Raw genomic sequence first — 24,932 nt, forward strand, 5'->3', positions numbered from 1 at the left:
AAATGTAGTCAGTCATAAGTATGTAAATGTTAACCTGTGGGTTGGAACCTTTGTCTCTTGCAGTTTAAGGTAATGGATATTGTAGCCCATCTGAATTTTCCCCCCTCTTATTCTCGTAACTTCTGGAGTTTTTTCAGAATGTGGTGTATTTTATTGTGCTCCTATGTAAGATGAAGAATTATCTATTAAAATTACATTTTCAACATAAAAAAGTTTTTGATGACTGGTAACTGATATCCTTCCAAATAAATGCATTGCTTGGAAACAAATGCTAGTTTAACTCAGAATAAAATTGTTCATAACCCTAATATTGTAAATTTAAAGACTTAAGAGCAGTTGTCATTTATAACAATTCTTGAGCTGTTTAGAAGTTGTCTTGCCGCTAAGGAAACTGAATCTCATTCTGGGGCCAAAATGAGTGAACACTTCAAGCAGTTAAATAGAGATCAGCTTTATTTATTGCAGATGGCACTACTCATGATGATAGCTAGTATTACATAGTGATTTACAAGTTATAAAATTCCAGATTTAAATCTGTTGCTCTACAAAATGTATCTAAAATAGGCCTCTGAGTTTTTGAGTTCTAGAAATACAGAAATGAAATAATTCACTGTTTTTATTTCAAATACATGAATTCCTAATTTCATGGCATCATGGTTTTTTCCTTTGTAATTTTGATAAGAGTCCCCATTGTTTTGGTAATACTTCCTTTCTCAACCAGTGAGATGAAACAAGAACCAGTGTGTTGAGCTTTCTTAGGATTTAAGGGGCTCTGGAAGAGTCCAAGATAAGAGTTCGAAAACTGAGAGCTACATCTGGCTTTGGGGCCTGTTTTCCTTGGCCCACACAGTGTGGTTGGTTAAAACATTTTGAATTCAGTGCCAACGTTTAAAAAAATCAGGAGACTCACATGAAAATCCAGAATTCTGGTAACTTGAATGATCTGAAGTTCTGGCAGCAGCAGACATGACCTGGCTTATGTAGGGTACCTTCTGGGAGGAGCTGAGTAGCAGCCATCCTAAGAAGAGCTTATCATTCTTCTCTTAATTCAGTGACTCTCCAGCTGGTTAGAGTCCTCTCCCAGCCCACCTGCTCCTTTATGTAGTTCTTCTCGCTCGTAAATCTTTGATTTTGTAACTACTAAGCTTATGGACACAGTTATTCGTCAAGTAAGAGTGCCTAATATGTGCCCAACACTGTACTACTTGTTGGGGATGATTAGGTGTATGAGACTGGCATGGGACGTTCCTTTGTGGACCTTCTAATCTAATGGGGGAGGGGGGCATGGACAAAGAGCAGTTTCCACTCTGATGGAGAAGGGAAGTAAGCACTTGGGAGGGGCCGCTCTTCTGGATTCAACACCTCCAGGCTGGGGAACAGCATGTGCAAAGCCCTGCGAGAGGAAAAGAATCTGAATATATTGATAAGTGCTTCTTGAAAGTCAACTGTGCCCATTCAGAAGCTTTTCTGAAATCCTGAGGTATTAATAGGAGCTTTGTTTTTCATGTGATTTTTAAATTTTGTTGTCTCCTTTGCTGTGATTTGCTTCCACAGTAGTTAGTCTTGGTCCTCTCAGAGGCTGTCTAATGAGATCTCAGATTTGAAATTATGTAGAACCTAAACCCTGTTCTACACCAAGAACACACTTTTAATACAGTTTCAGAGCATTTAAAAATAAATCAATACACAGCAGCCATAGGTGCTATGGTTTAGCACTATTAAAGGAGAGTGTGGCGGGGAAATCTGGTATCCTTTAAGACGTAAACACAATTTTAGCTAAATGGAACTAAATGGTATCATGGGAATGATAGGAATCGGCTTTATTTTTCTATTTGATGGTTCAGGAATCTTTTGGCTACTTACTCTAGCCACATCAACTTTTTGTTAGTTGCAGTAGCAAAGGTTTAAAAATACAGCCTTACCTACAAAAGGTGGCAAAAAAAAAATGCCATGATTATAGGGCAGCTAATTCAACAGTCTATTTAAAAAAAATATTTCATTGGAATAATGTATTTGGGGGCTGGGGGCAACATTTCATTTAGCTATTTAGCATGCTGCTTAGTTTAAGAAATATCAGGGGTTTATTTTTAAATGACTTGATCACAAAAGCAAAATAAGTTGACTGTAATAACTTGAAATATTAAGAATAAAAATCTGTACTCCACCATCCAGACTGGTGATACTTTGTTTCCTTAACCAAATCCCCCACCCCCTGAGTTAATTTCCATTTTTATCATTGAGGTTGGAAATTGGGAGGATTTGTTCCAAGAGTTGGCTTTGCTACAGCTTTATGTTACAAATTGGACAAGTTCCCATTGGCTGCAAAACTGGGAGTTGGATTAAAGTTTTTCCTGTTAAGTATGGAACTCAACATCAAGAGTCTGGGTCCTCCCTTCTCCCTGCAATTTCACCTTTGCTACCCTTTAGCTGATCTCATTTCGTATGTGCCAGTTGGCGTAGCATTTCGAAAGCGTATGAATGCAGACTTGCTAACCAAGCTGAGCCGCTGTGGACTTGATGTAGTTGTTTCTGGTTGGTTGGAGAAGCATATGGTAATTGTCTGAATATTTAGACCTTCCTTGTCTCGTAGCAGAGCAACTGAAATCCCATGATCTCGTAGACGTACATTTTATGGTGCTCATTAAGGAGCTTTAACATTGCTCTGCTAAGCATTTTTACCTATGGGACAAAAAAAGTTTTAGAAATTATGAAAGATTTGATAACTCAGGTTCCTATCATGTGGAATAACTAGCACATTTCCATTTTACATATTCCTGATCCATACTCACCCACCATGTGACTCCTTTTGAAATAGTTCATGATCTAGATTAGTAAATCCCAATAACTCTTGTTTCATTATAACCTAGCAAGTTTACAAAGTATTCTGGCTTAGGTTCAACAGTAGACTACTCAAGACGATTTACTCAGAACTGTCAAAAGCAGGTTAGACACGATATGTTGGTTACACTAAATTGGAACTTGGTGCTGTTTTCCTTATGTTTCGGCAGGAAGCATCAGGACTGTGAGTAACCAAAAGAGTAGGGCCAAATTCTTGTAATCCGTGTTTTTTCATTCTGAAACGGTAAATATTTTGGGCTCTGCAGGCCATAAGTCTGTCTCTATTACTGAACTCTGCCAGTGTGGTGAGAAAGGATCCATAGACAATTTTAAACAAATGGGCATGCTGTGCTCTTCTCTAACAAAACTTTAATTTTCACATGTCACCAGGTATTTTTTTTCCAACCACTAGAAATGTAAAAAACATTCCAAGTTTGTGGACTATACACAAAACAGGCTGGGGACTCCATTTGGTCTGTAGGCTGAATTAACCCCTACCTCCTTGGCAGTGATTGATTATTCCACTGCTCTTGTGTTAGAACCGACGGAGATGTGTCTCTCCTCCCCCTTTTAAAAAGTGATACGGGGCTTCCTTGGTGGCGCAGTGGTTGAGAATCTGCCTGCTAATGCAGGGGACACGGGTTCGAGCCCTGGTCTGGGAAGATCCCACATGCCGCAGAGCAACTGGGCCCGTGAGCTTGAGCTTGCGCGTCTGGAGCCTGTGCTCCACAACAAGAGAGGCTGCAATAATGAGGGGCCCGCGCCCCACGAGGGGCGCCGCTTGCCACAACTAGAGAAAGCCCTCGCACAGAAATGAAGACCCAACACAGCCAAAAACAAACAAATAAATAAGCCAAGCATTTGAAGCCCTTTAAAAAAAAAAAAAAAGTGATACGTTACTGTTACTCCAATAACGGAAAAGATTTGTGGTGCAGATTTCCTTTTTCTGCTTTGATAGTAATATATATTTTGATAAGTTATATACAGGTTGGGCACTTATAAAACCCAGTTTTTTCATTTGAGATTATTGAACATTTTCACACTGAAAATTTCTCAGAACGTTCACTTAAAAACTATACAGGATTTTATTTTTTTGGCTGCGCCTCTCGGCATGCAGGATCTTAGTTCCCCAACCAGGGATCGAACCCGTGCCCCCTGAAGTGGAAGTGCAGAATCTTAACCACTGGACTGCTAGGGAAGTCCCTATACAGGATTTTTAAAGGAAATCTGAAATCTGTACAGGCTCCTTTAAAAAATGTGACCTTAACAGGTAATGCTGTATTCTTTTTCAATTAGCATTATTGAAAGGACCTCCATCTGTGGCAGCACATTTCTTTGGTAGCTGTATAGTGTCTATCAAGTAGATGACCATAATTTAATCCCCCAGTTTGTACATTTAAATTGATGCCAGTTTTATAAATAATGCAATACACATCTTTGACCATATTTTGATTTTGCAACTTGTTGAAGTATTTTTGTTGACTAGATTCCCAGAAGTGGAATTGGTGAAAGGGCTATATGCATTTAAAATTTTGATAGTTACTACTACTGTTGCTCTCAAAAAGGCCATACCGGTTTACTCTGCATCCTTAACCTGAATGCCATTTTTATGTCTATAATATTCCATTATATGGCTATATTACTAGTTAACCATTACCCCTTTGGGCCTGGGCATTTTATTTCCACATCTCACCACTTTGGTTGCCTTATCTTGGTAGGTACATCGGTGTCCACATTCCTGGAGATTAGATTCCTAGTGTAGTAACTTGATTAAAAGGTATTTTATTTCTTGATGCACAGTAATAGCCAAGTATTTTTTATTTCACTAATTTGATTAAGGAATGAATTTGAGTAGAAATTGAGAAAAGCAGTTAAGAATTACTGCTTTTATTATGCTATTATAATGTCTGGCACTGGTGTTTAATTAGAACCAGGAAATGGGATGTCCAGAGGGTAGTATTCCACATATTGGGAAGAGTAACTTTTGGGATAATTAGTTGAAATCGCATCAAAGTAGAGGAATTTAAGACTAGCTTCTGGGGACTTCCCTGGTGGTGCAGTGGTTAAGAATCCGCCTGCCAACTCAGGAGACACAGGTTCGACCCCTGGTCCAGGAAGATCCCACATGCAGCGCAGCAACTAAGCCCATGCGCCACAACTACTGAAGCCCACACGCCTAGAGCCTGTGCTCACAAGAGGAGCCACCGCAGTGAGAAGCCCGTGCACTGCAATGAAGAGTAGCTTCTGCCTGCCACAGCTAGAGAAAGCCCGTGCACGGCAATGAAGACCCAACCCAGTCAAAAAAAAAAAAAAAAGCTAGTTTCAGAGTAAATTAGGGTCTTTGACATAATGCAATGCCAAGCTGGCCCTTAGAAGCCTTCTCATCTTACTGCTAGAATTTAGCCAATGGCACTAGTCAGGAAGGTATTAAAAATGAGAGAAAGTAGCACCAGGGATGAGATCACTTTTCAACCTTTGTTCTACAATTCCATATAAAAATGTATGTATAAAAGTATTTGATGGGGATCACATTTTTATATAAAATTTTGCTTTTGAAGATGGTACCTGTATGTCTTAAAAAATAGATCTAACACGTTGAAAGACATTTTCTGATGTATAAATAATTATCACTCATCTCTACTTCACTAGAATATAAGATCCTTGAGGGTACAAACCTGTTCTGTAGCTCTAATGCTAGGCATAAAGAAGGTGCTGACTACTGTGCAGCTAATGGTAAACAGTTGCATTAAGAATTTATGAAACAAGGTATTGGATGGAAACTTCGAGACAATCAGCTACACAGCAACGTTCCAGCTGTCACAAATCCATTACAAATCATACTTCGATAAATACTCAACTCGTGTTTAGTCTGTGTAAGAGATATGTAGAGAATTCTTGTATTCCAACATGAAGACATTAGAAAATGCCAAGTTTTCTCTTTTCCTCCAATTTAACAATCCTAATCAAAAACCAAATGAGATTTGAGTAGAACTTTTATGTGAGGATTCTAAAGCTCATCTTAGGTAAATAATATTTTGGGTAAATATAATGGCCTCACCAGTCACCCTTTTAAAACAGAGCTGTAATAATTAATATGGGGACATCCCAGGTGGTCCAGTGGTTAAGACTCCACACTCCCAATGCAGGGGGCCCGGGTTTGATGCCTGGTCAGGGAACTAGAGCCCGCGTCCAGCAACTAAAGATCCTGCAGGTGGCAACGAAGATACTGAGTACTGCAACTAAGACCCAGCGCAACCAAAATAAATATAAAAAAAAAAAAAATGTGATGGTAGTGTAGAAAGTGTCTGCAACATATTACAGCAAAATACTCACAGAATAAGCCAAGAGCCCTTGAAAATTGTTAAAATAATTATAACACAAACCCCATTAGGAAAGGGGACTAGCAATAAATAAGACAACCACAGTGGCATGACTGGTGTCCAATAAGATGGAAAACATATATTAGGAGCGTAATGGCAACACCTTACTGGTGAGCTGTTCCTTTTAACTCAGTTCCACTAGTAAGGATCATAAAAGGGAAGTGTATAAATGAACTACTACTAAGAGATAATTATATGGCCACCCATGGGAAAACAGTAAAGTTGTTACTGTAGAATGCCAGACAAGTTTTCACTTGGACAGTGTTAAGATATGTTAAAAAAAAAATTCATTCCCATTTTTTATTTGATGTTTCCAAATATAAAAAAAGTCAAGATTCTTACACCAATTATCTCAAATGAGACCATGCAAAGCAATTTAAAGTGTATACAACAATCATTCCCCCTTCAGTTTTGCTGCTTTATACAACTGTATGATCAACAGAAAATTGAATGGCATGTGCCTGGTTGGAAAATTTCACCGGTTTACAAACAAACAAACGAACAAACAAAAACCCAGCAACACACATGCAAGATAGCTGCTACTTTGTGTCTGCGAATCAACTTACAAACTTTTTAAAATTTAGGAGCCACACGGAACTGAAAATTTTAGCTGCCCAATTTTATCCAACTACCCCACAGAAAGCACAAATGACAGTCCCAACACTGTAAACTTTTAAGAGTTGAGATAGTAGACAGTATTTGTTATTTATAGTAGATTCAACTGTTGAGTCTGCAAATGTAGGCTTTTTTCTCTTAACAGAAATAAATCTCCTTAGCGCCTTTCCTCTAATTTTGCTAGGCTGGGTTCCAAAAGAATAGTGAAGAACCCTTCATGTGAAATTTAAAGTGTGACGACTGAAATATTCTGATGCATTATACAAATTTTTGCTAGTTGCATAGTAAAGACAGGTAGTTTGCTAAATGGCACTGAAGAAAACCCGACCCAGTGGCACTACTTAGTCCAAATGTTTCTGACCAAAGAAAATTATACAACAATATTTATAGGCTCACTTTTAAGAAATGGCTGACATTAATACTGTACATATTTTACATGTCAAATACATAGTCCAAGGGTTTATAAAATAAGTTCATGCATTATTACTTCTAATATCATATACAAGATACCCAGCCCTCCCCCCCACTCCCAGTACTTCTGACAACATTTCAGGTGTACACAGTCTTATATACAAAAACAATCCAGTTTCTCTGCTGTGTTAAGTATATAATTTAAAGAAACTTCAGAGATCACTGAGGAAAAAACCCTTAGTCCATTGAAGATTGATACAAAGTGTCAATCTGTGGGATTTAAAATGTTTCCTTTTAAAAAAACACCCAGAATACATAACCTCTGTACAAAGAAAAATATAAAAATTCTGGATGATCACGTTTGATCACACTACATAATTTAGAATGAAATAGCAGTGGTTAAAAGTTTTTCTACTTCACTCATTCCTTTGACAGCATTAATTTGTGAACTAATATTTATATTTAGTTCAGCTGCATTTATGGCACAAGATCTCATTTTCAAAACAGTGGCACCAATTTTCCTTAAGTGTAACAGCACTCTATTTTTAGCAGCAATTATATTTTTAAAGGTTAACAATTTATAGAACAAATGTATAACTATGCTTATTTTCTACTTTATATTCCACCAGTTACAATTATTTACAAGAAGCTAACGAATGTCTACATATGGAATCATCTTTCACTCGCCCCACCTCATTTCTGACTTGGTCAGGGAAGTATAGGTGTTTCAGACAAGGTATTTATGTGTTTTAGATGGGATTCTTGGATTTAAGTGAATATAAAGACAAGTGTAAGACAAAGTAATTCTTAATTCAGGTATGTTCCAGTGCCCCAATATTTAGTTATATGATAAATAGTACCTACTAACCAGCTGTAAAAGATGAGATGTTCTAAGGTGCCTTAACAATCTAGGTCTGTAACAGCTGAACAAGAGGCCATTTCACTCAATTGTGATGCAGTCAGCACTGACTGGCATTTAAGGTGGTAACCAGCAAGTTTAACTAAAGAGATGTCACTAAATTAAAAAACTGGAAATATGTTTTTAAAAGCAATTTACATTGAGGGAAATGTGGTTCTCATGTATTCTGTGTAAGGAGAGATTATGGATGAAGGGGATTGGCAATGGAGCATGCTAACTCAAATTCCATGAATACAGTTTTCGTGATGTTATGTACTACATGCATTTTGCTTACTGTACCTGCCCTAACAATCACCAGCTCTACAGAGTTAAACTTTGTGTTAAAGAACTATTGAGTTTTAAGGGAATTGGCCATATCAGGTAGTTAGGGACATAATACCGGTTGTGAAAATTGAGACAAATGAGTTGACAAATTCCCGAAAATAGGGCCATATAGAAATAGTCCAAATCTGGAATCTATGAATCAAAATTGTGATCCTATGAAACAAGTTTTTGGGTTGATGGACTGCTTTAATATCAAGAATTACTGTCATAAATTACCACAACAGTAGGATTTGTTGAATATGTTAATACTGTGAATGAGAAAACAATTTAGGGGAAAAATATACCCACGAATAAGCTGATCTGACAAAAACCACAGACTGACATCAAATGGACAAAAAACTGAAAAAAAAAATGCTGTGAAAATGCCAACCAAAATAATAAGGTTGGTGGGCTGGGGGCACAGTTAAGGCATCTAAAAAAAATTCCACATGGCTTTGGCTTATTAAAATATTTTACACTATTTTTTTTTTTAAAGAAGATTTGAAAGCATCTGAAAAACATGCAGATTGTTTGAAAATCCTGCATGGCAAATTCAGACAGTTTGCAAGCGTCATTCAGATGTTTGCCAAGGATAATAAAGCCTCTGCCCACGAGACTGCACATGGTGGAAGAGGTCCTTCCAATTCTCTCTATCTTACACTAGATGGCAGCCCAGAGGTCTGTGCAGCAGTTACAAACAGGGTGTTATTATCTGGAAGGGAAGGGACTGTGGAATTTCCATTGGTTGGAGAACAACCCAGCTTTAGTTTTTCCAGGTACTCGGCATGTACAGGCTTATGACACTGGAGAACTTTGATGGCATCTTCTACTTTGAACCACTCTCTCTTTCTTCCTAAAAAACAGTATGAAATTGGTTACTAAAAATAAAAAATAATGAGGTCAATTTTAAAAAGCTATACACTATTAACAATGCCCCCTCAACTGTCTCCACAAATAATGACTATGTTTTTGGGAATGGCTTAGACAACAATATATTGGGGAACAATTTTAAGATAATTCAAATTTGAAGATGTATATTGATCTTCTCTAAAAAGTAACCCAAAATAATTTAAGATGAAAACTGAATACACATATGTAGTATTTGAATTAAGAGAATTCAGATAGCAAAAGGAAAGGGAATTTACCTATATTAACAGAATCTTCCCAGTCTTCTAATATTTCAGTGACAGTAAGAACATAAACATATGTTCTGTGCTTTCGGTCTTGGTTCTGCTTGAATGTAAAAAGAAAAGCATTTTAATCTACAAGACCTAGCCATATACACATTTTCGTGTGAAAAATTCAGTGTGGCATACATTAGCATAGTCTATTTGCCAATATAGGCAAGTATACTCAGTCACATAACCCAGCCTAAAAGTGAGTTTATATGAGACAAAATATTTAAAATGGTGAAATTAGCTCCCAATACTAAACTTTTAGCACTTTGATTTCTGTCCATTAGACAATTTTCATGAAGAAAATCTTAAGATTGGAATGGAATCTATATTAAAAGAACTGCATTCCTGTCATCTTTATCCTAGGTCCTATTCCTGTGGGCTAATCCCAACAGTCTTTTGTGACTATGGAAACTGCTTCCTTTAGGACCTCTGTAGAAGAGCAAATAGCCCCAGTTCCTTTAGAACATGCCTCTTAGAGGGTCACAAGATGCATACAGAGCACAGCCCTATTAACCTAGACCAGGGCCTCTCAACCTTGACGATCTACTTCATCACCCAGGATGAAAATTTTTTTTAAGAGACACTGATTCAGTGAGTCTGAGAGGAGGCCTAAGTATTTAAAAGCTTCCAGGTGAACTATGCGCAGCAATGGTTGAGAATAATACCTAGGATAGTCCATTTCTGGAATGTTACATTGATATTTTAGTCCTATATGCCCAAACTCAATTTTTAACCATATTAAAACTGCTGCCTAGCCTTGTCTCTAGGTTCAAAATTAAACCCAAGTTGGCCTTAAGATGAAGGGGCTCATCTTCATCTTGACTAAAGTTAGCCTTGTTTGCTATAGTCTAAGACTTTAGATAATTGCCCTATTTTTTTTCTACCACAAATCACCTGAGCAATCCACTCATTCAGTGTCTTATGTCTTCGAGAATGAAAGAAAACTCGCAATATGTTTTCCAGTTTAACCAGGAGATGGTGCTATTTAACTGGCTAAAGCAAGTGCTGAATTCTGCAAAATTTTGAATAGTATCTTAAGAACTTTATTCTTAACAATTACTGTATTCTGGAAGTCATCAATTCTATCAAGTGCTGTACAATCAGAATTTTTTCTGAATCCCTGTAAAAGACTTAAAATTAAAATCTGTAAGGACTGTATTTACATAGTCCTACCAGCAGGACTAAACTAACACTTAATCTTGGGGGAAAAAAAGGTCACAATGTGTCTGATATACTATGTATCTAGGTCTGAATTTTGGATGAAAATATATTTGAGAACAGCTTGGGTCTCATGACCTGACCTCATTTCTCCCCACCTTCCACAGAATACCTGTCACTTCCAAATTTCCTCTCCACAAATTCCATTCTGACTTCAGTCATAACAAATTATACAAGAAAATTCTACGCTTCTAGTATCTAGTCTGTGTATCTGAATTCTGCATCCTCATGGTGTCCTTTCAGGATACCATGATACCTTTCAGGATACCATGTCATTATGTATATCACCCAATGTTACATGCTGAAGGCAAAGGGTACATTTCAAGACAGTATCCATGAGAAACGTAAGCCCTTAGGTGATACTGAGGATATCACCTCCTAAAAAGTCTATACCTAAACTGTATACAGTGAACCAAGAGGTAAGTCTGTCTATATCAGCCCCACTGTATTGTCATATAAAACAAATTACCACTGTAATAATGCTGTATAAAATTAATGGTATACGAAAGTTAAGCAGCTTTTACTTCCCTCCCTCCTAATCCTTATGACTTGCTTGCCTACTGATAGTTTTAGAGGAATGTCTAGTTCAGGCTGCTGCCAGAAGTAGGAAATGTCTGGTTCAGGCTGCTGGCCTGTTAGGAAGGAAGAAATCATTAATTCTATCATCAGCAAGATGAGGATTACTTTTGTAACTCACCTCAAATATGCCCAGGAGTCTGCCCAATTTTCCTTTGACTCCAGCCTATTAAAAAAAGATGAAATGTAAAATTTTTACCTCTACATAACAAAATTTATATGCAAGTTATTTTCTTTCTATGTGTTACACTTCCACTGCACAGTCCTGTTCCTTTTACCTAGTACTGTGACACTGGAACTTCAGTGTGTGCCCCATTCAAACCCATACTGCAAAATAACAAACTGGCACATGCTGTCTCCTAGAGGATGCTCATCCCTTAAGACCCGTCTCTAGGAAACCTTTCCAATTATGCACCAACACCCAATGAGAGCCTTACCATTCACTTCTCATTTATGCCCTAAATGCTGTTCAAGTTTTTATGGCACTTGATCTATGCTGTTTTGCCCCTGGGTAACAGCAAGTTCTATCTCTCATCAGGTGTGAGAAGACAGGCAGGCCAAGTGTGCTTCTGTGCACGTGTGTGCCCTTATTTTACTGAACTTTAAGAATAAGCCAGTAAAATAAAAGCAACTGGCTTTTTTATTCATTTGAAAAGGAATTGTAGCATATGAGGAATGTCTCTGTGCATTTTTGCTCAGTTAATACAAACCTTGCTCTGGGGCAAGGCCATAATGTTATATGTTGATCACCTATCAGACTTACTGTCTATTTTTACCAGGTAGAAAAAAAAATCTGCTTAGCAAAGCACTAGCTGTAGTCACATGCTTTAAAATGTTGAATTAGACAACCAAACAGCACCTGTGGGATCTGCCTGTCTTCTTGCCTTCTCCCCGGTGTACGCAGCAAAGTGCCTTGTTTGTGAATCTCACCCAGAACGTGCTACTCTTCATCTTACCTCTTCATAAACCTCCCTCACGGCAGCACCGCCAGGCTCCTCCTCGGGCTCCATTCCTCCTCCTGGGACAATCCATTGATCTGGGTACCGACTGCTGCTCACCAACAGCACCTGCAAGATCGACCATAATTGTAAACCCCAGCCCCAGAAGCACATTCACATTCATTTCCCCATGCTACAACAGCAGAATTGGGCAATTGCAACAGAAACGGTATGACCCACAAAGCCTAAAACACTGTTTGGCCTTTACAGGAAACTCTGCAAATCTGGGTCAAGAACAGCATTAAGATTGAAATGTGCACACACTTAAAAACAAACAAACAAAAACAAACACTATATTATCACAGAGTAGTATCCTATTAGTTCACTTTTTAATGGTATCTGAAACAGGAAATATATATTCATCCTATAAGTGAAAATTTGTGTGCCAGGTTAGGTTAGAATTCACCGAAGTTGGGGGGGTGGAGAAAGGCTATGATAAATAACCAAATAATGTTCATGAAGGTAACATCTTGACCAACTTGAACAAAAATGTCTGCAAAATTACCTTAGTATATTGCCTTCAAGTAAACGCAAAGAATTCTCACCAGAAATCAATCAACTGAGGGCAAAGCTTGATCCCCAGTGCAGGTTCTGGTTTTCTGACACTGTGCCAGCTGTCTGCCCAGCTTCCTCCCTACTGCCAGAGGAACGGATGGCCCTCAGGAGTTCACAGCCAGCCCAGAATTCACCTACTTGAGTAAGTTGCCAGAACTCAACCTTCCCCAAATGGAAAGTTCCAGGCTGACAGTAGTAGTTTAGCAAGTCCCACACCTTTCCCCCAAACCTCTAAAACAGGGTTGGAAGATGAGGGAACACCTGTCCAGGTGCACAATCCCCCTCAACTTGAAAAAAGCAGCACACCTTTGCCTATGGACACACCATCACCACAGAGCAGTGGATCAACTAATGCTCCAGTGATCTGAGCTCCGTTTCTCTCATTCTCGATCTGGATAGGACTCTACTGCTCCTACCAGCATCACTCCTCCAAGTATATAACTGGCAGAACAGTGGCAAGTCCAGAGAAAGCACTGTAAATTAACCCAACAGTTGACAAAGCCTTAGCTAAAGTACTAATGGCTGACACTGAGGGAACCACCAAGTCCAAATATAGCAATTTTGGTAAAGTAAAATGTAAGACAGCCTTAAATTTAAGCTTTCTTAAGTATTAGCAAATAGGGCTTATGTATCAAAATTTGAAACTAAAGAGCCAGAGTAAACAAATCTAGCAAGAACTAGAAAGCACAGGTTTCAACTTGAAGATGTTTATAACTCTACTGATCATAAAGAAGATGTGTTTCATTTCTTGATGCACATGGTGATGGGTACCAGTGTCGTCCTCTGTAAAAAGAAGTAACTATCCTTTCAAGACTGTTGAGTGTTAGTATTAAATACCTTAGATCCTAGACTAAATACTCACTGTTGGCCATTACTAGCTCTTCTGCTTTCCCACCAATTGAGTTGAATTAGCCTATCAAGACAAGCTTGTTGGGATGTCCCTGGTTGCACAGTGGTTAAGAATCCACTTGCCAATGCAAGGGACACAGGTTTGATCCCAGTACAGGAAGATCCCACATACCGCGGAGCAACTAAGCCCGTGTGCCACAAATACTGAGCCTGCGCTCTAGAGGCCGCGAGCCATAACTACTGGGCCCGCAAGCCACAGCTACTGAAGCCCGTGCGCCTAGAGCCCATGCTCTGCAACAAGAGAAGCCACTGCAATGAGAAGCCAGCACACAGCAACAAAGAGTAACTTCTGCTCTCCACAACTAGAGAAAGCCTGAGCACAACAAAGACCCAACCCAGCAAAAAATAAATAAATTTAAAAAAAAAAGATAAGCTTGCTTCCCAAATTTTGCCAGTTGTACTTGTTTTTATAATTACTGACAGTTAATGATAAATGACAGCAAGAAGGAATTACCAAAAATGGGTCTGCAAAGATTCATTAAAAATGTGTTATTAAAAATTGCTATCAAGGACTTCCCTAGTGACGCAGTGGTTAAGAATCTGCCTGCCAATGCAGGGGACACGGGTTCGAGCCCTGGTTTGGGAAGGTCCTACATGCTGCGGAGCAACAACTACTGAGCCCGTGTGCCACAACTACTGAAGCCCGCGAGCCTCAACTTCTGAGCCCACGAGCCACAACCACTGAGCCCATGTGCTGCAACTACTGAAGCCTGCACACCTAAAGCCCATGCTCCGCAAGAGAAGCTACCACAACGAGAAGCCCGCACACAGCATGCAGAGTAGCCCTTGCTTGCTGAAACTAGAGAAAGCCCGCATGCAGCAACGAAGACCCAACACAGCCAAAAATAAATAATAAAAAAATAAATTTTAAAAAATTGCTATCAAATTAAGTATGGATGAGATACTAAAAAAAGACTACAAGAAGGAAATTTTAAAAATCCAGAAAGTTAAAATTCTACTCTGTACAAAGCGAACTGCAAATCAGATTTCACCTTTGTATTTTATTCAAAAACGAGACTTGCGAAGAATCTACGGTATTCAAAGACTCTGACCCTATTATCAAGACTGGCAAATGAATGTAAGTTTTTAAGTTAAAACAAAAATGTTTAAGGCACCAAAGTGTTATATCTTACATCAAGGGAGAAGTAAATGGTAACCACCAGTCCTGACCACAGAGTTGGAAGCCTCTTTTCCTGGTTACTAGGTGTGAGTTAGGGATAATCTGGTTTCTATTATCCAAACAAAATTCTTACTACACAATGCTATGCTCTCTAAGCAACCTCCTTGATTACCTTCATAATGGAACAGGACAGTGCAGGTGGCTAGCCACCAGAAAAGTACATCTTCATTTAGTAAATAGGGAGTTTCAAAACCATCAATATTTATAATGTTTGAGTTCTGAAAAAATGAAATTCAGTGTCATATATCTAGGTAAATGACTATTATGTTCCTATTTGACCAAGACAGTCTTTAAGAACTAAATTACATAAGGTTAATAATGTTGAAAAACAATTAGTACAGTCTGTGCCTGTTTTTGAACTAACACTTAAGCTTCCGATTTAAAACCAAATCTTTATCTACAGGATATCACTATCATATGACTAAGCTTTTCTTCCAAATGATTTAGCTGAAATCAAGAACTTATGATGCTGCAAGAGTCTCTTGACATTCCAAAGTGATTAAATTTGATTAAACCATTAACTTCAAATGTATCTTTTAAAAAAATGGTCAATTTAAAATGAGTAATACCTAAGGTATACCAACTAAATGTTTAGATGATCAGCATCTAAACAACTAACTTAAGAGATCTGATAACGAGCCTTTGGTGATGGTACAGATTTGGAAACCAGTATGTTATTAAGTACTTGCCTACTCATCCTGAGTACTTTATTTGGAGTTCAAATGAGGTCAAGGCTACATGGGGGGTGGGGGGGGAAGGAGGATGGTGATTAAGAAAGAGCAAGAGGGCTTCCCTGGTGGCACAGCAGTTGAGAGTCCACCTGCCGTGCCGATGCAAGGAACACGGGTTCGTGCCCCAGTCAGGGAAGATCCCACATGCCGCAGAGCGGCTGGGCCCGTGAGCCATGGCCGCTGAGCCTGCGCGTCCGGAGCCTGTGCTCCACAACGCGAGAGGCCACAACAGTGAGAGGCCAGCGTACAGAAAAAAAAAAAAAAAAAGAGCAAGAACTGAGGGATATATTCCATAGACAAGAATAAACAGAATTATGGCAGAGGTCTGCCAGGGTAGAAGAAACAAATCTGAACACCATAAGCAGAAACAAGGACAATTAAAACCCCTTCTACACATTGGAAGAATCAAAACCTATAGAACCATATCACAAAGCATTATTATGCAATATCTCCCTCTCACCCCCTGCAAAGCCATCTAAACATTCTATAACATCCCCAATGTAGTAGATCTATAATGTAGCTTTAGCAATGCTAGCTAATGCTCTAAGAATGGTGTTACTAAAAACAAACAAAAACTTCTAGAGAAAAGGGTTCTCAGACTATCCACTTCCATCTATACTTTGTCTCAAAATAATGCTTATCACAATTTTAAATTCTATGGTTGCATTAACTTTTACAAACTTCTTTCTTCCCTCAGACTTCCAAAAAGGATCCATAATTTTACAGGCTCCAAAAATCCCAGGTTGCCTCTTAGACGTCTGTGATGCAAAATCTGAGAGAAAGTGGTGAAATTTGCTGGAGGTTAAAACAATCTACACTGTAAGGAAGTGAGAGAGAGTGAAGGGAGTGGGGATAAGGTGTAAAAGACAAAAGGGATGAGGGTACAGAGCAGTTGCTATGAAGTAAGTCTACTGATATTTGCCACTAAACATATATATGGATATGAATATATTTATACTTATATATTACCGTTATTTATTAAGGAAATGACCAATGCTTTAAAAAAAAAAGAACGGTATTACTGAAGTAACAAAAGATAGGTTACAAAAGCTTATTCAGTAAGAGGATACATCAACAGCTGACAGATCCATACATGGTCATTCACAGGTTTTAAATTCCGTTTCAACTACTTTTCTAGGCATATAAGATTTTATGCACCCAACAAGTTGACAGTCTGTCACATTAGTGACAAGATGACAAAGATGAAAGTAGACATTTTAACCTTCCAGATAAGCCAAAGCTGAGACCAAAGGAAAGATTTATAAAAAGGAGGCTAGTCCACCCACCAAGTTGCAGTGCTGGACTTGAATCACACTCAAACCCCAAAGCCAATGGCATTAGAGTGGTGAAAAGTGAAGACACTTCTTCCCCTGATTCAACCTGACCACCTTCACATCAGCATTCCTCCTACTGCACTATCAGACCTTATCCCTCTTCATGTACTGGGCAATTTATCAGAATAAAACACTATTCACCTGGCATTGTTGAGAAGTCATTTCTCACATTTGTCTTTTTCTTAGATACCTAATGTTTTAAGATTTGGAACAGAAGTATTCTTCACTTTTAGTAGCAACAGTATAGTGATAGTGGTCCACTTGGAACCAGTCCTGAGTCTTGCTGGACAAAGCTTTGTCTGTGAATTGGAATAACCTATAATATAGATTCTATACCCTATATTGCCCAAGTCCTCCTCACTGGGGATGCGTAAAAGCGTGTAACCTAGAAAACGCTGTTCAATGTCTATATAATGTAGTCATGCCCTCAGAGGCTGGAGGTACATGGGATTGTTAGTTCCCTACACCAAGGGGCCCCAAATTGCCCTTCGTGTTTCAGCTTTTACCCTTAGAACCGCTCTGGGTCATGGCCCCCTGCGGCGAACAACTAGTCACTACAAACTACCGCTTCTTTCCTAGAAAAAACAAAGCTATCCAGAGAACCCCTCAAGTGATGCCTAAATCTAAGAATGAAGAATTTTATTTTGTGAATTGTAGCTATTTAGAAGCTGTTTTGGGGTTGTTGTTCTTTCTTCCCACATTATCATGAATAAGGATAGCATGAATGGTTAAAACAAGCTCTACCGTACTTAACTGTTTCATAGGCATTTAGCCAAAATTAGGCCCGCAGCATATTAGGAACACCTACTACACACATACACATTTTAAAAGATAGTAAGTTACAAAAATAGTTATTATATCCACTAACCACTACCAACTGCTATTACTAAGCAAACTAGTACTACTTTTTTGGGCTATAGAGGCAGAGTGCTATAAGAAGATCAGAAATAACAGTGCATTGTGTTGAAAATGTGTTTAACCCAAATTAGATTATATGGATTGGTAGATAATGGTAAGTTGGGTTGACCATGACTTTTTCTCCTAGCATGTTAATGTTCTGAAGTGCTGAGGTAAACTTTTACAAAAGCAGAGAATGCCTTGGCGCTAAACCAAAATCACAAGAATAAAACCAGAGGTGAATCGTACAGAAGTGCCTTCCCTTGAAGGAAGTGGCTGGCCGAGTAGGCGAAGTAGCCCTTCTCTAGGTCTGGGAGAGCTGCGGGCACGGATGAAGAGGGCTGGTGACATTTTCCTGGATTTAGAAAAGGCTACCTTTGGATAGTTAATTCTGATGAAAGTGGTTTCCATTTGAAGCATCTTCAAGGAGTTAAATCTCTGAGGAAGTAAGAGTCCCAGAATATATGTCTGAAAAGGATTGTTGATCCTAGGGGTTAAAATACTAGTAGGGAGAAGTATTAATATTAGTTTTTGTTTATGAGAGCTCTGGTTTTAGAGTTCCGTAGGCTTTGAGACTCTACTCTTCCCAGCAAGTCTTAGTTTTAGTGCATGATTTTGTAGAATGCAGACATTTTGGAAACATACATTCTGCATTGAGATTCTACTATCTGTAGAATGCAGCCCCTGGCTCAGGGAGCTTAAAAATTAATTGGGGGCTTCCATGGTGGCGCAGTGGTTGAGAGTCCGCCTGCCGATGCAGGGGACACGGGTTCGTGCCCTGGTCCGGGAAGATCCCACATGCTGCGGAGCGGCTGGGCCCGTGAGCCATGGCCGCTGAGCCTGCGCGTCCGGAGCCTGTGCTCCGCAACGGGAGAGGCCACAACAGTGAGAGGCCCGCGTACCACAAAAAAAAAAAAAAAAAGTTAATTGGAACAAAAAGTCCAAATGGAAGTTCTTAAGACTCTTTGTCTATGTTTCCCACTTGCAACTGTGCCTGGATTCCATCCAGGATCAAGTCATTTCTATTTCTCTCTTTAGAATTCTAGCCTATTTTGCTGCCAGATCATTCTCAAACTTGAATACATCTAAAATCAAAATATTCCTTGTCCAAAAGTAAGAGTTCCTTTCTCGCCTAGCAACTCCTTAACCTTACATTTAAGGTGCTCATTGTTTTTCAGCCATTATTTGTTCTATGCTATCCTAAGCTGCAGCTTAACTAGACCACAGCCCCAAGTCTTACTGTTTGTGAGGCTTGGTTCTTCCTTTCCCACTCACTGAAATCCAACTCCAAATGACTTACGTTGAATCTTAACCCTGGAGTACCTGATGGTACTTTTAACCTTATTTTATTTCCTTTTTATCAGTTATTTGTCTAACCTCCTGCTGTACAGCATGTTCCTTACCAGGTGACACTTTTCATCTTTGCATCCCTGTTCCAACTATCATATCTGCAAATATGTTCAATGGAATCCATTTCGGGTTACCTTCTGTGAATGTATTGTCCACTTTCACTGCACAAGCAGAGTATCCCAGCTACTCTATGGAACACTTACTTGTTGCCTTGACTGGAAGCCCAACTGTCAAAAGAAAGGGTGGTTCCCCACAGAAATAACTAGCTGGAGAGAGGATCAAGTGAATATGAGATTTAGAAATAAAGGGGCTCAAAATGATCTGCCAGCTTCTGTGACCTCGAGACAAGTTACTTCTGCTGCCTAATTTCTTCCTATACAAATGCTAATGCTTATTATTTAGCTCACAGGGCAGAAAGAGATACAATGGGAAAGTACATAAAACCACACCCAAAAGAATAAAGACTCCTGCTGTTAGAACATCTTTCCTTCCTACAATAACCTATTCTAAAGTAAGGTCTACTGAGACCCCCTTCAGTACAGACAGCCAGACTAGAATACTGCATAGCTTTTGAGGGTCAAACGGCAATTACTATTTTATTTCAACTTACATTCTATAAACACAACTACAGAAATGAAGATCTTGAAGATCTAAACCAGACATTAAAGAGCATATTCTCTAACAAACCGATTCACTTGGTCTCACAACCTCCAGGTTGTCAAAGTTTTATGCAATGAACTTATCCACTAAATTCTCCAAATCTTGCTCTTTACTTCATTTTATAATGGCACTGGTCTCTTGAGTCGACCAGAGGCTAGGAATTTAGCATTTATTACAGTAGAAACAATTTCAAAGCACAAAAACAACTCATTTATTTGCTAAGGTTAACTTCTGAAGCTCTCCTCAGACTTTGCTTTACCATTCACACAATACAGATCATTTCAATTTCCTCCCATTTCCCATATCTTCCCCTGGGAACTTTTGTTTTTACAAAGCCTGAATTCCAAGTTCACGTTATGGCAAGACTTCAAAGTCACTACTTTCGCAAAGTCTTCCAAGCTCAGCCTCACAAAATCTCACTCATTCAAGCAAATCTCCATGTGCCCAGTCGCTAGGGACTGAGCCCTGTGTTAAGAGCCCAGCATCAGGAGTAAGGACCCGATGCTGAATTCCGACTCTACCACTTCCTAATTACGTCATTTTGGGCAAAGTACTTATGCTCTGCAACTGTCTCCTCACCTATAAACCTGCACTAAGAGGATTAAATGTAACAAACTTAAAGGTCTTCAGGCAGTGCCCAGCACCTAGTAAGCACCCAACTAAGAAAATAATTACACAATAGGGAGCCAATCAGGTAAGATTCTTGACCTATCTTGATCACTTCTGGCTACTGTATTATTTTATATTCAAAGTTTGCCTTGTCCTAACATGGTCCTTCCCTCAAGGACCTTCTAATCTTTTTAACAGAATGCACTTAAAGCTTGTTGACTTTGTAAATGCTAAAAACCTTTCCCTCTCTACTTTCTGGCTCTCCTAAATAGGCCCAGTTCAAAGACACCAATTTCCCTTGAAAACTCTTCTGGAATTTAAGTTTAACCACTTAGAGACCCCCAACTGAGCACCGGATCAGCACTAAAGGGCTTGGTTTCTTTTCAAAAAATAAAGGCAAGACAAGAGTTTGAAGAGCACCATTCTGAGGCACTTTGATCTTTGTTAGCATAGTAAGAACAACTAAGCCACTGAGAGTACGCTATGTCATACTCACCCTAACTACAGGGACTGGCAATAAGGAAGCCATTAAATTCCCGTCTCCAGCTTTAGCCTGTAATTTTATTGGACATAATTGGTTATGGAAGTAGAACTCAGAATGTTAATGCTTTCCCTGTCTAACTATTTTAGAAGTGGCAATGCTGAAAGATTTTCATCGGCTACCAATCGACTATTATTGCTCTATGGAAATTTAAAGCAGTGAACCATTTTTAAATTAAATAAATGTAACAAATAAATAAAAACTGTTCTCCAGGAAAACCTCAACGGCCTCACTATCAACCCAATGCTGATGGGTGAATTACAGAAGACTGACTGCTGCTTCCTTTTAGAAAAAGACTGCTTCTCTCCAAACGTCAAGCCAAACATAGCAAAGCAGCTCTGATAAATATGCAGAGAGCTAGAGATTACTGTCTGAAAATGGCAACTTTGCCCAACTCTAGTCCATCTTCTCCCTTCTGGTGTGACTCCACATTTTTCACTACCCATCATTCTATAGCCAGAAAACTTTCCAAGAGTAGGCCTTGTTTAAAAAAAAAAATCAAGTATAAATATGCCAAGTGCTTGGAAGTTAAAGGATCCACTTGAAAGTGGAAATGACAAAACTAGATCGAATGAGTTTTTATTTTAAAGCACGGGGACTGGATATTCCATAATCATGCCTACATTTATCTGAAACCGCAAACTGCTGTAACGGGAGGAAAATGTAACAGAGGCAGAAGGGCTTGGGCTGCAACACTCACGCCATGGCTACCCTCTCTGTTACAACTCAAGGTTTTATCTTGCTCCACGCTCAGTTCGCAGGTTAAAGTGGTAACTCCCCCTAGGCGGGACCTAGACGGCCCGGGACCTTTTCGGGTGCCAGGAGGCGTCTCGGCCTCCTGTCCTAACCACGACCCAGTGGGAGAGCATAGGGCTGGGCGAGCCCCTTTGTTTCCACAATCAACCCAGAGAAAGGAAGGAAGGAGGGAGGGAGGGCGGGAGAGAAGGAGGGAGTGGGCTAATCCCTTCCAGCCCTGGGGCCAGACGGAGGGTCGGCTGGGAAGGGGATGCAGAAAGGGAAGGCAAGGGCAAGGACCCTCCTACTCCGGCCAGCCCGAACACCCACCCCAACCCCGCCCCGGCGCTCCCGAGGAGGGCACCGAGCGCGCCGACCGCCCTCACCTCGTCCTCCTGCTCGCTCCGGAAGCACAGGCACGCAGCCCGCTTCTTGAAGCCCTCGCGGTCATAGGTCCGCGTCTGGTTGGGCTTGAACTTCATCATAGAGGCGGGCTCTTGCTGCCGCTGCTGCTCCGGCCGCCGCCGCGGGGGCCTGGCCGCCGCCACCCGGCCGGGGAGTGGGGGCGAGGGCGAGTCGGGGAGCAAGAAGGCGAGGCGGCGGCGCGGCGAAGGGCAGCGAGGCCGGGTCAGTCCCGGAGCCGGCGGCCGTTCCGACGCGGTGCAGGGCGCGAGCGCCGGTCACTGGAGCCCAGGTGCCGGGGAGGAAGCGCCGCCTCTTCCCGGGCATCCGCCGCTCTCCATGGAGCCCGCCGCCCGCTCGCCTCCGCTCTCTCCTGCTGCTGCAGCCGCCGCCACCGCCGCAGCCGCCGCCGGAGAAAGAGCGAGGCTCGAGGATCGCGCCACGAGAAGACAGCAGAAAGAACTGGCGCCGACTGGGCAGCAGCGCCGCGGCAGCTTCGCACCGCCCCCTCCGCCGTATTTAAGAGGACCGCGCACGCCCCGCCCCCAGGCGCGCCGCCAGGCGCGCCGCCCTGCGCGCGCCTCCGCGCCTGCGTGCCGAGACCGCTGAGGTGGGGGAGGGGCGGCGGGGACGGGGCTTCGGCCTTCAGGCTGCTCGATTTCGGCGGGGTCGGAGGGCTAGAGCTCCAACTCGGCGTGGGAGGACCGGGATCCAAAATGCCAGCGAAGGGACGGAAGCAAAGACCCTTACCTCCCTGTTTATAAATCCCGTTATTTTCCCCGTGACGGTCTTAAATAGCCTCTCCGTGAGAGGGGGTCTAACCACATACCTCCTCAGAAAAGTCGCTCCCTGGTCAGAAAATGCCTGGCGGCGTCGCCGCGATGGCAGTCTCCGCAGTGACTGTGTACACGTCCAGAGAGCGCCCGTCAAGTGCGGGGACAGAAGACAGTGGAGACCTGGAAAGGTGAAGACGTTGATTAAGAGGTTTTACTGTTTTTGTTTTGCAGGGGAAGGGAGAAGGCAGATTTCCTTTTTGTTTTTCACTCTTTAGTTGGGGGTAGCGTCGCTTATATTCCCTCAAGAGTCAACTCAAGCTTAAACGTTTGTTTGAAGCCCTGGATAACGTCTCTCACTTTGTCCCACCCTCCAGAATGCATTCATTAATGCCGGCAATGGCTAATATCTCCTAAGTGTATCTCGTGCTGAGTTAACAGGCACAGCCAGGTGCTGGGGGCACAACGCTAAATAGAGTGGAATGTCTGCTCTCTAGGGGCGTACAGTCTCTCGGGGACTTGGGACAAACAACTCTTACGTTTTCAGGCAAGCGCCAAGATGGGAGCCAGGAGGCCTGTCTTAGTGTTAAGGAAGGTGGTAAGGAAGCTCAGGGGAGCCCCTCACCCCCTCCATCCTGTCCTGCCCACAGAGCCCGGGCCGCTTAGGTTCAGCCCCACTTGACAGTTCAGTCTTCATTCCTGGAGGGCCTACTGAGTGCCAGGCGCTGGCATCTAAAACCAGCCCCTGCCGTGCCAGGAACGTAGGCACCTGAGAGCAGACAGTCAATCACACAAGTACATGTAAAACTACAAATGTGACAAGGTCTCAGGTGGTAGAGGGTTTAATGGAGAGATTTGACCAGTTCTGCAAGTCAGAGAAGGCAGCAGGGCAGGAGCTGAGGTTGAAGGAGGAGCTAAGTAGACTGGGAGCCTGGTGCAGTTTTAAGGCTGGGAGAACTGGGACTTACGCAAAGTCCAGAGGGGGAGGGAGTGAGGAGAGTTTGTAGAAATGAAAGAAAAAGGCCAGTGTGCCTGCACCACGGGTGTGGGGAGGTGGGTTCCATCTCTGGCCCAGGGAACTCTGGGGGCTGACTGTTCAGAGCCTGGGGGCCCTTGGAGAGCTCAAAGTGGGCATTGGTCTTCTTTTTCTAGGCTCTGACCTCCTTTAGGTTAAGAACTGTTGTGTCTAACTCATCTTCTTGAATCAGGTGCAAGTTTGTACAATGACTTAATGTTGAATAAGTGATTTAAAAAATGAGATTTTTACCAAGGTACAATTGGAAACCTTATCAAGTCTATGCAGAGACATTTTCTAAGCCTTAGCTTTCTTAAAGAAACCACTTGAAGTTTATTTCCAGAGTTGCAAACAGGGATAGAGCACAGCTAGCTAGGGACCCCAGTACAGCTAATATGCAAATACGATTTTTAGATAATTGGCTCAAATTGATAAAGTGATAGTCTCACTGTAGTCTTTTTAAGTGACAAGGAAGATTACGTTTCTCTTTGCTTAAAACTCGTCAAAGGTCTGGCTCCTAGTTGGCGTTCACTAAATGCTGATTGACTGAATGTTGGTTCACTCAAGTCCTTCCCATTTTAGTAATTACATGAGCCGAAGCACGAATCAGAATTAACTGGGGAGGACTGAGGAGATGCCTGGAACCAACTCACCAAAGGCAGGAAAGGCAGCAGCACAAAACTAGTGAGCAGGAGAACAGGGCCACTTGCTTCCAGCTCCAGACCATAGGGCTTGGTTGAAAAGATCTTGAGTTCAGGTCTCACATATACTCAATTACTATATGTAGCTTTTCTCACCTCTCAAG

General features: G+C 41.1%; 1 protein-coding gene across 2 annotated transcripts; it reads right to left on the reverse strand.

Annotated features, from left to right (window-relative positions):
- Positions 1–6,504: 6,504 nt before the first annotated feature.
- Positions 6,505–22,824, reverse strand: NUDT4 (nudix hydrolase 4). Of its 2 annotated transcripts, none has more exons than XM_033866262.2 (5): positions 22,324–22,824; positions 12,395–12,505; positions 11,560–11,604; positions 9,612–9,699; positions 6,505–9,319 (listed from the first exon to the last, which is right to left on the reverse strand). In XM_033866262.2, the coding sequence occupies exons 1-5, from the start codon at positions 22,420–22,422 to the stop codon at positions 9,117–9,119; spliced, it is 546 nt and encodes a 181-aa protein (XP_033722153.1). In that variant the 5' UTR covers positions 22,423–22,824; the 3' UTR covers positions 6,505–9,116. The 2 variants fall into 2 exon arrangements, with proteins under 2 accessions (XP_033722153.1, XP_033722154.1); XM_033866263.2 differs by having other exon boundaries at positions 9,612–9,696; positions 22,324–22,823.
- Positions 22,825–24,932: the final 2,108 nt, after the last annotated feature.

This window comes from Tursiops truncatus, chromosome 11, assembly GCF_011762595.2.
Source record: "Tursiops truncatus isolate mTurTru1 chromosome 11, mTurTru1.mat.Y, whole genome shotgun sequence".
Classification (NCBI taxonomy): domain Eukaryota; kingdom Metazoa; phylum Chordata; class Mammalia; order Artiodactyla; family Delphinidae; genus Tursiops; species Tursiops truncatus.